General features: G+C 52.4%; 1 protein-coding gene across 3 annotated transcripts in view; it reads left to right on the top strand.

Moving 5' to 3' along the window:
* The window catches only part of NEURL1 (neuralized E3 ubiquitin protein ligase 1), an 85,128-nt gene extending 71,549 nt beyond the window's left edge, over nt 1-13,579 (top strand). For all 3 annotated transcript variants that reach the window (XM_030865532.3, XM_060286723.1, XM_060286722.1), the window contains 3 exons: nt 2,899-3,588; nt 7,004-7,150; nt 7,688-13,579. In XM_030865532.3, the coding sequence (XP_030721392.1) occupies nt 2,899-3,588; nt 7,004-7,150; nt 7,688-7,926 (1,076 nt within the window). In that variant the 3' untranslated portion in view covers nt 7,927-13,579. The remainder of the gene's footprint in view (nt 1-2,898; nt 3,589-7,003; nt 7,151-7,687) is intronic.
* The last annotated feature ends 269 nt before the right edge of the window (nt 13,580-13,848 follow it).

Raw genomic sequence — 13,848 nt, 5'->3', positions numbered from 1 at the left:
CGGTTATGACTGAGCCCTAGAAGGTAAACTGTATAAGGAGCAACACATGATAGGTATGTGATTATATGTACAGATTTGTGTGGTGATCATTTTATTTAGGTTGATACGCAGGCTACTCATTTTCATTATCTAGCAATTTTGTATAAAAATAGCAAGTCACTTGTAAACACTGCCGGAATATTTTCTAGCTGGTTTGTAATTTTCTAAGAGTGATTTTGTTTGTGTTTGTTGTCGTGGTGGCGGTTCTCGTGTTGATTTTTATAAGTGTAGATCTGTAAATTCAACTGCAGTATTTAAAGCTTCAGCATTGACACCTTGTGTGTATGAGAGGAGGGATTTGAAGGAAGATGCCTTGAAGAGTGAGTTGGGTGGCAGTTGGCAGTTGTGGGAATTTCTTTTCCTATCGGGTATGTGATTTTGTCAAAAGGAAGTATTTCTCCCAAAATTGGGAGTAGGCAAACTACCAATCAGTTAAGTTTTGTGTGTATGCTAGTTTAAAAAAGATAATATGTAATATAATGTAAAAAAAAAAAAAAAAAGCTTTTATGCTAGATTTTGTAAATTTGTTACAGGGTAACCTGTTTTCTAGCTGTGATCTTACCACTTCAAATGGGTGTAATTTGAATAAGTTTTGTATGGTAAAGGATCAATAAAATGACTTTTTTAAGAGTTCAAAAAAAAAAATACAGGGAGGTAGATTTCAGTTTAAGAGTAGGAAACATTTTCCTAAAGACAGAGTAGCTCAGCAGTGGCACTGCTGGGAGGTAGTGGGTATATCCAAGCAGAAGAGGACTCTTGAAGGGGCAGAGAACAGGAGAGAGCTCACATTCCAGCCCCATTCAGGAATCTGTTCTGAGCGTCTGCCCAGCTCCATGGGCTCTGGCCTGATTGTCCTGAGCGTGTGGGGTGGGCTGGAGAGAGGAGTGTGGGGGGTGTGGGGGGCCCCCATGACGGCCTTGTTCCCATAGGCCTGGCTGGGCATCTCTGAGCCACTTGTTTCCTCCTCACCCTGTTTCCCCATCCCTTCTCCTCTGTCCCCAACCCTCTGGACTCCTCAAGGGCCGCTGACTGGAATCCCTAAGGGGTAGGGGAGCTGGGGCTGTTTCCTGGGGTCCAGGTCAGCCCACAGCCCTCCTCAGCCCCCCACTATTGTCTCCCATGTCTTGCCCTCCTCGCCTCTGCCTCTCCGCAGCCCCCCAGCTTCTCTGCACCATTACTGTCACAGAGTCAATTCCCTGGAATAATCACATTTTCCGGTCTGCTCCCTCCTCCTCGCCAAACACGGTGCTGGGAATCCTGACCAGCCAGGCCCCAAGAGGCTTCTCCAGAGAAGCAGGAGCCTTGGGGGGAGGGCTGGCCCAGCACCCTCTCCTTGCTGGGGTCCAAACAACACTGTTCCTGGAAAGGGCAGGGGAGCTGGGGGAGAACAAAGAGAGAGAGGCTTTAGAGAGCGTCTCTAGATTCAGCTGGGGCTGAGTTCTGGCCTCTGAGGCCCCTACCAGTCCAGTCCCCCAAGCTTTACTCTCACACCAAGCACTCCAGCAGCCCTTACTCAGTTCCTGGAGAGAAAGCACAGATTCTCCCTGGGGGAGGCTCAGAGAAAAGCCTCTTGAGAAGGGATTGGCCCATGATGTGAGCTGCGGTGGTACTAGCCAAATTTAGGGACTCCCACAGAAAGGGTTCAGTAAACGAGGAGGGCCCGAAAGTGGAGAATGTGGCGTTGGGAGTTGGACAGATCTTGCTTTAATCCTGGATCTGCCACTTCGTGGCTGTCACATAACATCTCCGAGCTTTATCTGTACAATGGAAACAACTTCATGGGATGCTTTAAGGATGAAATGCAGGGGCAATTCATTGCAACTGATGACTTTTATTACAAATTATAGTACTCCATAAAGCAGAGATAACCAGCCATTAAAAAAGTATGGTATCAAAAACATGGTTATTAGTGTAGAAAGGTATTCAGGACACAGTAAATGGAAAAGCTAGTTTTGAAAAGAAAATTTGTATAGCAGAGTTCTTCACCTGGAGTCGATGCCCTGAAATTATCCACAGAATTTAGGGAGAACGTGCATTTTTCTGAGAAGATAGATAAAAGTTGCCACATTTTCAAAGAGATATATAGTTTAAAACTACTGGCATTTATATAGCATGATTCAATTTTTGTTTTAAAAAAAGAAATAACTGAAATATATTGAAAAAAGGCTGGAAACTCATATATCCAAATAGTAATAGTATTTTCCTATGGATGGTGGGCTGACAGGAGATTACTTTTTCTTTTTGATGAACTGTCTTTTCTACAAAATACAGTCTGTATTACTTGTATGAGTAAAAAGAGAAAGGGTTTGATTTCCAGTTGTCAGTTTTGAAAGGATAGCTTGGATAAATTCACTTAACTTCTCAGCCTCAATGTCCTTCCGTGGCAGTAACTTCACAAGGTAATTGTTGGGGTAAGAATGTCTCTCTGCCATTTGTGCAGAGAGGCGTTCTAGGGAGGGGGGGTTCTCTCTGGCCTCCCAGACGGGTAGGATGTCAACAATGCATTCAACAAATATTATTTACTGCTGCCTTCTAAGTGCCGGGTGCTCTTCTGGCTGCTGGGATAAAAAGGGAGGGCCCCAGGAGTTAGAAAAAAAATCCAATTTTAATAAGCATACTATCTAGAAGTAATCATATTTTTAGTTTTGGTGTCCTTCCTGCCGGCCTTGATCCTTTGCTTAAACAAATATGTAGTTAGAAGTCCTGCACGACGTTATGTCCTACCGTTTTCTGTGCCATTAGAAACCCGGTGCGTCTTACTGCTGCGCGCTTTAAAGACCAGTGGGAGGAGGTGCGCAGGCGATGGGGACTGGGCGCTGTGGACCGCGTGATGGTCACCCTGTCTCCCTCTCGCCGCAGACAGCGAGCTGGTGCTACCGGACTGCGTGCGGCCGCGCTCTTTCACTGCCCTGCGGCGGCCGTCGCTGCGACGTGAGGCCGAGGAAGCGCGCCTCTCCGTGAGCCTGTGCGACCTCAACGTGCCGGGCGCCGACGGCGACGAGACCGCGCCGGCCGCTGGCTGCCCCATCCCGCAGAACTCGCTCAACTCCCAGCACAGCCACGCTCTGCCAGCGCAGCTCGACGGCGACCTGCGCTTCCACGCGCTGCGCGCCGGCGCACACGTCCGCATCCTGGACGAGCAGACGGTGGCGCGCCTGGAGCATGGGCGCGACGAGCGCGCGCTCGTCTTCACCAGCCGGCCCGTACGCGTGGCCGAGACCATCTTCGTCAAGATCACGCGTTCGGGCGGCGCACGGCCTGGCGCGCTCTCCTTCGGCGTCACCACGTGCGACCCCGGCACGCTGCGGCCAGCCGACCTGCCTTTCAGCCCCGAGGCACTGGTGGACCGTAAGGAGTTCTGGGCCGTGTGCCGCGTGCCCGGGCCCCTGCACAGCGGCGACATCCTGGGCCTGGTGGTCAACCCCGACGGTGAGCTGCACCTCAGCCACAATGGCTCCGCGGCGGGCATGCAGCTGTGCGTGGACGCCTCGCAGCCGCTTTGGATGCTCTTCGGCCTGCACGGGGCCATCACGCAGATCCGCATCCTCGGTGAGTGCCCCCGGCCACGTGCCCGCCTCCCCCCAGGTGCACCCGGAGGCTGGCGCCTCCAGACCCAGCCTTCCCTGGAGGAGGGGGTGTCTGGGTAGGAGGAAAGAGTGCCCACCCCGCCCTTCATGGGGTCTAGTCAAGGAGTCACAGACACCGAAGATGAGTTCTGGGTGGGACTCAATTATTTAGTCCATAGTTCTCAGATCTCACCAGATAAACCCTGGAGAGGAGGAGAAAAGCGGGGAACATTGAGTTTCACGCTCAGAATCTGATTCACCCACATTCCCACAGATACGTAAACAGTTCTCTTACACATTGCCCAGTGGCCATTTAAAAATGGGGAAAAAGAAAATGGTTTCCACCAGCAGCGAACTTTTTGAGGTTCAGTTTCCATTTCTCCTAAAATGGTAATAAAGACTCTAAGGGTGGTTGTGTGTCTAAATAAGAAAAAGAGGTTGGTATGTCAGTAGCCAGGTATCTCTGCAGGGTGGTGCCTAGATTGGGGGTCTGTGGGGAATCCCCGAGCAGAGGGCCTTGGAGGAAAGGGGGTTGCAGATGTCTGGGCCTTCGTGGGTTTGAATGGACAGAGTTTGAATGGACTGGGTGATGTGGACTTGTGTAAGCCATGTTTCCCAGAGTGTTCTGCAGGGTAGGTGTCCATTGAAAACGTGGTCCTTGGGTCCAAAATGTTTGGGAAATACTGAGTTTTTAAAAAGAAGGCGATTCTTGGGCTTCCCTGGTGGCGCAGTGGTTGAGAGTCCGCCTGCCGATGCAGGGACACGGGTTCGTGCCCTGGTCCGGGAAGATCCCACATGCCGCGGAGCGCCTGGGCCCGTGAGCCATGGCCGCTGAGCCTGCGCGTCCGGAGCCTGTGCTCCGCAACGGGAAAGGCCACACTAGTGAGAGGCCCACGTATGGCAAAAAAAAAAAAAAAAGGCAATTCTTTACTGTAGAACTTCTCAGAGCCTTTAATATACAGTGTGAACCTTTAGGAGAAGGTGGTGGTGGTTATGGTGTCCAGCTTTTCCAAGCTCGTTTGACCAGAAATCTTTTTTTTTTTACGTGTATCTTCAGGAACCTCTGTTACCCCAGAGTGAGCAGGTGTTCATGCTTTCCAAGTGCTGGTCTGCTCTGCAGCAGCATTAGACTCACTCGGAGAACCTACTACAGAGCAGATTCTTGAATCCCACCTCCAGAGATTTTGATTCTGTAGATCTCAGATTAGGTCCTGGGCATCTGAATTTTTTTTTTTTCCTTAGCAAGTTTGCTTAGACACATTTGGAGACCCCTGGGTCTCACAGCCCCTGACCTAGACCTCACCCCAAGAGGCTTCATAGACAAGGTAATTGTGTGTATGTGAGTGAGCATGACTTTACGCTGTAAGATTGGCATACTGTGTCTAGGCACACGTGAGTAACTAAATGTATGTGTATTTATGTATGTAATGCTGTTGGTGATTGTGAGAGTGTGTGAGAGTTTTGTGAAATCAGATAAAATCAGTGGAGACTTCCTCTGGAAAGAGACCAAATGAAGATGGAGTGTAAAATAAATTTAAAAAGGAATGAAAAGAAATGGGGCTGGGGTGCTAAGAAGTTAGGATTGAGGGAAGATAAGTCAGGAAGGAGGTGAAAAGAAATCAGGCTAGATGAAAAGCCATCAATCAGTAAGGAAAGAAATTGGGGTGAAAATTCAGGATGGAATAAAAACAAATCGGACTGGGGTGCAGAAAAAAAAATCAGGTTGAGGTACACAGATATTTGGCTACATTCACCAGGAGACACTGTTCCTCAGATGAAGGAAGTAACATAATGGCAAGGTACTCTCTTGCCTCAGCACCATCTAATAATAGATAAGTAGCCTTCCAGTGAAGCTTCTGTTGCCCAAAGAAGCTTACTAGACTGGAGCAAAGGAGAAGCTTAAAAACAAACAGAAACAACCCAGGACTTAAATGTCCCCAAAGGGAAGTAGGTCAAGGTGGGTGTTGAAGAATAACGATTCAGAATTTAATATATGCTAAACAGATGCTCCTGAGCTGTTTGGAGAATAGGGCATCTCAACTAACAAATTGGTGTTAGGGGATCCTGACTGACATTAAAGGAAAAACAAATCAGTAACAATGTGTGAAGGATAATTATTTACCTTATAGAGGAATGCTTTGCTTTGTTGAAGGCCTAAGTGAAGTAAGAATGAAAAGATATTTCCTTCACTCCAAAACTACAGTCAATTTCATGCTTAATGGTGAAACATTAGAAATATTCTTATTAAAGACAGGAATATGATAGAGATGCCTTATAGTATTGTTCCGAAAATGCTAACCAGTGCAATAAAGCAAGAAAATCAAATAGAAGTTATAAATTTCTGAAAGGGGATGATAATTAACTTGAAACCTGTTAACAATAATAAGAGAAATCCTATGGACAGCTAATGAATATTCTTAGAAACAGTGACTATTAAGTGAATTAGAATGAATAACTAGTAATAAAAAATATCTCACTGGGCACTTATTTATGTGTAGGGCATTATGTTAGGGCCTGTGGGAGACTTACAGGTGAATCAGACTTCCTGCTTTCAGGAAGCTCAAGGTTTAAGTAGGGAAACAAAGTTACGTTCCTGGGCAAAGAACAAATAATTTCCTATCCTCTGTGGTTTTTTATTTCCATGCATGGCGTGTGTGGCTGGTCAGTGCTAGATAGAGATATGTGGTTGTCGGGGGGGTGGGGTCAAGGCTGTCCAGAGGAGGGGGTTGAGGATAGCCACAAGAGGCTCCCTGGACAGTTAGCTCTTTGAAGGCAAAGGTTCTGTCTGCCTCATTCCCAGTTTTATATATACACAGTGTCTGGTACCTGGTAGGCTGTCAGCAAGGACTTGTTGAAGGGAGGAGGCAGGGAGGGATGGAAGGGAAGAGGAAAGTGAGGGAAGAAAGGAAGGAAAGAAGGTTGGGCAGATCAAGTGTGGGAGATGGTGTGGAGTATTTCGAAGGTGCCAGTGCAGAGGAGAAGGGGGGTGATAGCACGGGGCTCTGACTAGGATGGTGAGGCCAGGGCTTGAAGGGCCATGCTAGGTGGGAGGATGGCGACTTTGTTCTCTGGCATGGGAAACCTTGAAGGTGAGGGAAGCATGGGGAAGGGTGGAGGTGGGATTCTAGGCAGGGGGCTTGTTTGGAGACGGCAGATGCAGTAACACCAGAGCATGATGCGTGTGGCCCTCCAATTTGTAGGCGGGAACAGAGAGCTGGGGCAGGGTGCTGAGCCCATCGGTGGAGTCCCGCCCTGAGCCTTATGGCTGGGCCGCGTGGTCAGGCTGTACCACCCACTTCTCTCCTGGGAACCTAATAGAGGGGTGGAGATTCGCGCTTTCTCCCAGTGGGCCTCTGAGTGGCTAGTGTGTCCCTCCCTCTTTCCCACCCTTTCTGCAGGCTCCACCATCCTGGCAGAGCGGGGCATCCCGTCACTCTCCTGCTCCCCTGCCTCCACACCAACCTCGCCCAGCGCCCTGGGCATCCGCCTCTCTGACCCCTTGCTCAGCACATGCAGCTCTGGACCTCTGGGGAACTCTGCTGGCGGTAAGTAGGCTGACCCCTCCAGTTCCATGGTGACCATGCCAGGCCTCCCACCCTGAGGACCCCATCCCCACCCTTGCCCTGGCTGAGGCAGGCCTGCAGCCTCTGTATCAGGACTGGGCCCTGGAGGAGCTGGAGATGGGCCCAGTGAACCCTGGTTGAGTGCTGATTTCCGGGGTATATCCCATCCTTTCCCCCGGCTGGGCAGCTTTCTCCAAAGGACTTCTTTAGCACAAAGAACACCAAAGGGTAACTCAGGAGGGGCCTTCCTTAAATGGTTTTGGGCCCCCTTCCTTCCTCCATCCCTCCCTCCTCCTCTCAATGCCTCATGGACACCCTGGCCCCTGGTCTGGGCCCTGAGGGGCCAGAAGTGGGGCTGTGCAGAGTGTATCCTCTCCTCTCTTGTGCCCAGGAAGTTGGGTGGTAGGTTAGACAGGCCGATCCTGATAAACGGAGGGGGAGAGGCCAGGGGGCTCTCTTCATGAACCTGGGACCAGACTGGGCCATGTCTCCTCCTGACTGGTTTCCCCTTGCCCCCAGGGACGGCCCCCAACTCACCTGTGAGCCTGCCAGAGTCGCCAGTGACTCCAGGCGGGGGCCCGTGGAGCGATGAGTGCACCATTTGCTATGAGCATGTGGTGGACACGGTCATCTACACATGCGGCCACATGTGCCTCTGCTATGCCTGTGGCCTGCGCCTCAAGAAGGCTCTACACGCCTGCTGCCCCATCTGCCGCCGCCCCATCAAGGACATCATCAAGACCTACCGCAGCTCCTAGCCCGTCGTGGTGCCCTACCCCTCACGCCCACCTCCTCAGACCCCGGCCCAGCTCTACCTGAGGGGCAAGTCAACAGGGCCCCTTCTCTTCTTCCTCATTTTGGAAATTCTTTTCCCTTCTCATTAAACATGGGAAACAGCCCCTAAAGGTTTGGGGGAGGAAGGGGTATCAGGCAGGGAGGTGGGGGCAGAAGCAAACCGCCTGTTCTTCCCTGCACGCCGAGGGGCTAAACTGGGGTCTCAGCTTCTCCTGATCCTTCCCCATCCGGGGTAGATTCCCAGGAGGTCCTTCTAGCCTGTGTGGCACCTTTGTGAGAATTAGAAAGTGTGTCCCTTCCTCTGGGCAGATGTGGCCCTGAGCCCAGACATGTGGCTTGGCTAGTGGAGTGTGGACTTGGACTTCAGCCTCCGTTTTCTCCCTCAGCCAACTGCCCTTGAGCAGTGCACAACCTGTGCAACAGCAGCCCTAGGCCGGCAGCTCCTGAGCTGCTGCCTTACTCTCTGACCTACACCTACCTTCTCCTTCCTTTCTTCCTTGCCCCTTGGGCCTGGAAGCCAGGGGTAAGAAGGCCAGTGGATACCTCTCATCCTGGGCAGGCTGCAGCCTCCATGCCATGTCCATCTCCCCCTCCCCCTGGGTGGGTGGACAGACAGGCTACAGAAGCCTCCAGGCTCTGGGTCCCTAGCCCCCTGGCCTGGTTGAGATGTGGAGGGCCCCTTTCTGGTCAGAGCCTGTCTGCCCCAGGCATCTTGCTGGATGCCACTGCCCAGGGGCAGCCCCTTGGTGTGGGCTGGAGAGCAGGGTCTGTCTTCTGTCAGGGGTCTCTGAAGAACAGGTTTGCAGCTACCCTATGTGACCTCTCCTCCCCCATTTCAGTGCTATTCTGGGCCGGGCTGGTACTCATAGAGGCTGTAGCATCCCCAGGAGAGGGCAGGGCCCTGGATTGGGAGTAGGGCGCTCCCTGGAGTAAGAACAGGCTTTTTCCGTATTTTAACTTATTTATTTATTGGGTTTGTAGGGGTTATTTGGCAGGGGGGCGGGACTGAATTCCCATCCCCCAGACCCCTAGAAATGCTGTCCTGGTGGGCGGAGTGCCTGGTTAGAGGGGTCAGCAGAGGTAGTCATCACTCAAAATCTTCCCCAGACTGCAGCCCAGAAGTCCATAGCCAGCTCTGCTTACCATGAAGTAGAACTCCAAAGGGGCTGAAGTGGGAGGCCTTCTGACAAATTGTATCCCTTTTATAGAGAGGGCAGCAGAGCCTCTGCAGTGCCCTGGGACTAGGGGATCACCCCAGAGCCACAAAATGCCCTTCTTCTTGGGCTGGAGCAGGGTTATCATAATTGGCTCATTATACATCACGAGGCCCAGGAGTTCCCTCCTCCATAAGGACATAAAAAGTTCTGGGCAAGCTGAGGGAGGGAAGGCCAGCTGGCCTCATCATTGTAGGGGTAGGGAGCCTGTTCTTAGGCTCTCTGGTCCCAGGAAAGAGGAGAACCTCTAGGTTCTTAGTCCTGATGCTGGGGTGAGGGAGTCCCCCCCGCAGCTGCTCTTAGGTTATAGTCATCTCAGCCCTGCACGCCCTGTCCTGATGGCCATGGCTGGGGCCAGCTCTCAGAGTCCTGGCCTAGTTGCCCCCAAGCCTCCCAGCCCTCGGCCCCCTCAGATAGTTTTTTGCGCCTGTCGGAGACTGCTTTGCCGTATGGCTGGCAGAGCGCGGGATTCTGGACCTGGCCACTGCCCAGTTGTGTGGCCCCGACCAGGTCACAGCCTCTCTGAGCCTCAGCTGGCACCTCGGTAAAGTGATGGTTGGGGTCGGGAGGGACTTTCTTTGTGACTCTCGGGGGTTCTCTGGTGGGGGCTGCTATGGGGTGGTGTGGTGGGACAGCACAGGGAGGGGGTCAGGATGCCAGGCGGGCCCTGTCTGCACCTGCCTGGCCGGGAAGCCACAGTCCTACCATGGGTCTCCCCTCCCCACTGACCCTGTAGACCCCTTCTGTGGGAGGGGGGGCGAGGTGGGGCTGGTGTGGCCCCACCCAGTCAGGGGTCCCCTCTCAGACAAGGAGAATTCTTACATGCAGGGGCTGTACAGCCTGCGCGCCAGGGAGAGGAAGCCACCGTCCTGTTGTCTCTGCTAGCCTGGGGGTAGCTGCTGCCTCCTCTGTGAACCTGGGTCACCGTGACTGATTGTGAATAAAGGTGATTTCGTACCAGCCTGAGGGCTGTGCTGTGCAGTCTGGAGGGCTGGGGACGGAGGGCAGGCGGGCAGGTGGGTGTGCAGGAGGGGAGTCAACGATCAGGAAAGACTCCCTGGAGAGAGCAGGGGAGGGGGAGGCGGCTGGAGCGTGACCTGGGGCTTGGATAGCAGGGGCTATCCAAGCAGAATGCCAGGCGAGCCCCACTGTAAGCTGAAAGGGAGACGCTACTGCCCCTCGGTGGCCTCAGGTCCCTGGGTCCGTGGCACTCCCGAGGCTGAGCCGGGTCTAACTCTGGAGTGCAACCTTTGTGGAGGGGCAGCGCCACCTAGGGGCTAAAGGGCGGCAGGCACTGTGCTGAGCTCCCCAGAACAGGGCCTGCCCGGCTCTCACCCGAAGCCCAGACCTGGAAGCTCCGCTGCTGCTCCCACTGGTCGGTGAGGAGGCCTATGCCAAATGAGTGGCACAGCTGGGCTGAAAAGGGAGGCCTCGGTCAGGGACCTTCGGAAAAACTTTCTAGATGGGCTGAGTACCTCTGGGTGGCGGTAGAAGCTGGAGCGCTGGACGGGGTCTGGGCCCGATGTGGGAGTTGAACTCATTTGGCAGGCTGGGCCTCAGAGGGACATGGGCTGCTTGCCTTCCTCTCTCCTGGGAGGATGCTCTAGCTGCCCAGCCTCTGCTTGGCCTTGAACAGCCATGGGCTACTCCCCACACCAGGACTGCCCAGCCCTGCTTACTGGAGTCCAGCAAAAGTAGGGGAGGGTCAGGGGCTCTAAGCTGAGGGGCCATGTAGGCCCACTGAATGTGGCTCTTCGGCCCCAAGATCTGTATCCCTCTCTAAAAGCCTCGGCCACTGCCCAGAAAGCCTCCCAAAGGTGGGGGAGGGGTGGAGGGGCTCGAGCACGCTTCTCACCGGCAACAGTGGGAACTTACCTGTCCCCCCACCCCTCCAGTGTCCTCAGAGGGCCCGGACCCTGCAGGTCATGTTTCATTTGGGGTGATGTGGCTTTTGCCACTCAGCTGGATATGTTTCCTTGTGGCAGGGAGAATCAGGAGGTGATTCTGTTCAGTTAAAAAGGCAAAAACTTTATTTAGTTTTCAGGGAAATACAAGATGCATGTAAACATAAACAAAATACAAAACAACCCAAATCTTACAGTCTAGAAGCATGCCAAGACAGAGTATTTTCTGCAGACCAAAGAATCCCGTCAAAATGATAAAAGACACCTGGAAAGCGGCAGGTCAAGGGGCTGGGTCCCTTCCCCGAGGACGCTGCATTTTTGTGATGAGAACAATTCAAAAAAAAAAACAAAACCCACTATTAAAAATATTAGAAACATGGAGAGAGTTTAGCACCACCATTGAGCCTGGAAATTTTTTAGCACTCAGATTGACAGCACTGGAGTCACTGCCCTTAAATTTCTCTGCTGAGGGGGAAGAGGGAACAACCTCCTTCAGACCCCACAGACCCCACTAGGAGCTGGGAGGGGTTGAGTGGACACCGTGAGGAGTGCCCCAGAGGCATCCAGCAGTTCACATGCAACCATGCAGTGCACAAACCCACGCTTCACGAACCTGCCACTAACACCTGCCTTGTTCAGAAGTCCCCTTCATGCAGACCTCCTGTAAACTGGCCCTGAAACCCTTTTGCCATCCTGTGTCCTGGATTTAAAGAAAACCTGTTGCAGAGAACAAGCTGTAGATTCAAGAACCGTGGCTCTGTTTACCCTTCTTTCTCTGAAATGCTAAAGAGCAGTATGCCTTGGTCACAGGCCACTAAACACGATGAGTGCACTGCACTCCATCTTCTGAGTCACACCACTGAGGCAGGCTCAGCAAACGGAACCACCACAGGCATCATTAGAGATACTTAAGAAGAACTGGTGTCAACAGAAGAGCAAACGAAGTTGTCTTCCTCCCAGATATGCTTGATGGTGTCTGGACCCCAAGGTTCCAGTTTGGGGGTGGTGGGTCCCAACTACATGACCCATTATGGTCACTGGTCTCTGATTCAAGCAATTTGAGAGGCTAGCTCTGGATTGGACAAAGGGAGGCGGGGAAACCCAGCCTGGAAACGGAGAGATGGATGAATGTTCGGAGCCAGGGCCTCAAACTCGAAGACTGGTTTGTTGCTGGCAACTTCCTGCTTTCCACTAAGTAAATCAATGACCATTAAGAACCCGCTGGGGACCCAGCTTGTGGCCCAGCAAGTAGCTGTTTCCTGAGGCCAGCTGCTTCTAACAGCCAAATCTTGGGGCTTTCCCAGCCTGTTCTGGCTGGACCCTTGGGTGTTGAATCACTAAACTCCCTCCCTACCTGCTGTCTTCTTCCTGAAACACTCAGAGTAGACTTCCTCCTCCTTTCTAATAAAGACAAAACTCCAGACTCCAAACCCTCTCTCAACCTTCTCATACGCTTCCCTTTCTGCCTAGCAGACCTCCTCTCTGGAAGCCTCCTTCTTGGGGAAGGGGCGGTAAACCCCAGCCACCCCAAACACGCGCACACTCATCTTGCCGACGTGCCTCTCACTCACCTCCAACGTGCTCGATCCATACTTTTGCTTTAAAACGACAATTCTTCCCTTCTCTCTTGCCTCCTGAGGTCCAGCCCATTAGCTAGGATGGAAATGGGAACAAAGGAGGGACCTTCATCGTAGGGACCCATTCTCTAAGGCCACTAAGTTCTGGAATGGGAGAGGGGGCTGATTGTCAAGGTCAAGTGCAAACTCAAGGTTAAAAAGATAGGCTCCGGGAAGGGGGATGGCATGGTAAAACCAACATTATAGGCAGCTTGGGACCAAGGCCCAGGAAGACAGAGTCCTCTACCCAGTCTATAAGCACCAGTGTGCCCAACTTCTGGCCTGAGGACCCAGGTGCACAGGACAAAACAGGAGGGATGCTATTATCAGTGGGGCTCTTCTTCCTGAAGTGCAGCTATAGGTCACTGACCCTGTTGTGTCACTGGCTCTGATCACAGAGCTTGAGAACCAGGGGCTGCCCCAACCAGAGATCATGATTTAGACAAAAAGCTCAGTAACGTCAAGGGGGAGCCCTCCACATGATTCCCATGAAGCGTTCAGTCAGGCCTGCAGTCTAGACCCGGGGTGCTGACGTACCCGCACGGGTAGGTCCACTGAGCTCACGGTGACCAATTTCTCGCCCCGACCAGCCTGATCCACCCTCAGCAATATAAGAACTGAGGGCCAGCTGCTCTCCTGACATGGGGATTCCCACAGTGGCGATATGCATGGCAAGGGCTGGGAGTCAGCCTACTAGAGACACTGCGGGTGGCAGCCCCATCCGACCGCCTCGGCACTTCCACACCCAGTGGCGGCACCTTTCCACATCTTCATTTTGGAGCCCGGGACGATGGCCTAGGCTGCTTCTGCTAGATCTGTTAATGCCAGTGTGAAGTTTCCAACTAAATACTTAATAAAATAATTACCAAAAAAAAAAAAAAAGACACATTGCACTCTCCAGCCAGAATTACACGTGTGAATAACACATACGCTTGCTGCCAGAAGCTGTGAGTCCTTTGGGGCCTGCCCAATGCCAAGGACTTGTTCAATGGAGACAGCTTGCCCAGTATGTTTTTCCTCTAACCCCATGTTCTTTAGTTCAAGTGGGAAATGACCAACACTCTCACATAACGCACTCGAATGCACACACACACACACACACACACACACACACACACACACACACACTCTCTCTCTCTCTCTCTACCTCA

Source organism: Globicephala melas, chromosome 16 (assembly GCF_963455315.2).
Source record: "Globicephala melas chromosome 16, mGloMel1.2, whole genome shotgun sequence".
NCBI lineage: Eukaryota > Metazoa > Chordata > Mammalia > Artiodactyla > Delphinidae > Globicephala > Globicephala melas.
Note: the sequence above shows the minus strand (reverse complement) of the source record. Positions and strands in the feature narration are given on the sequence as shown.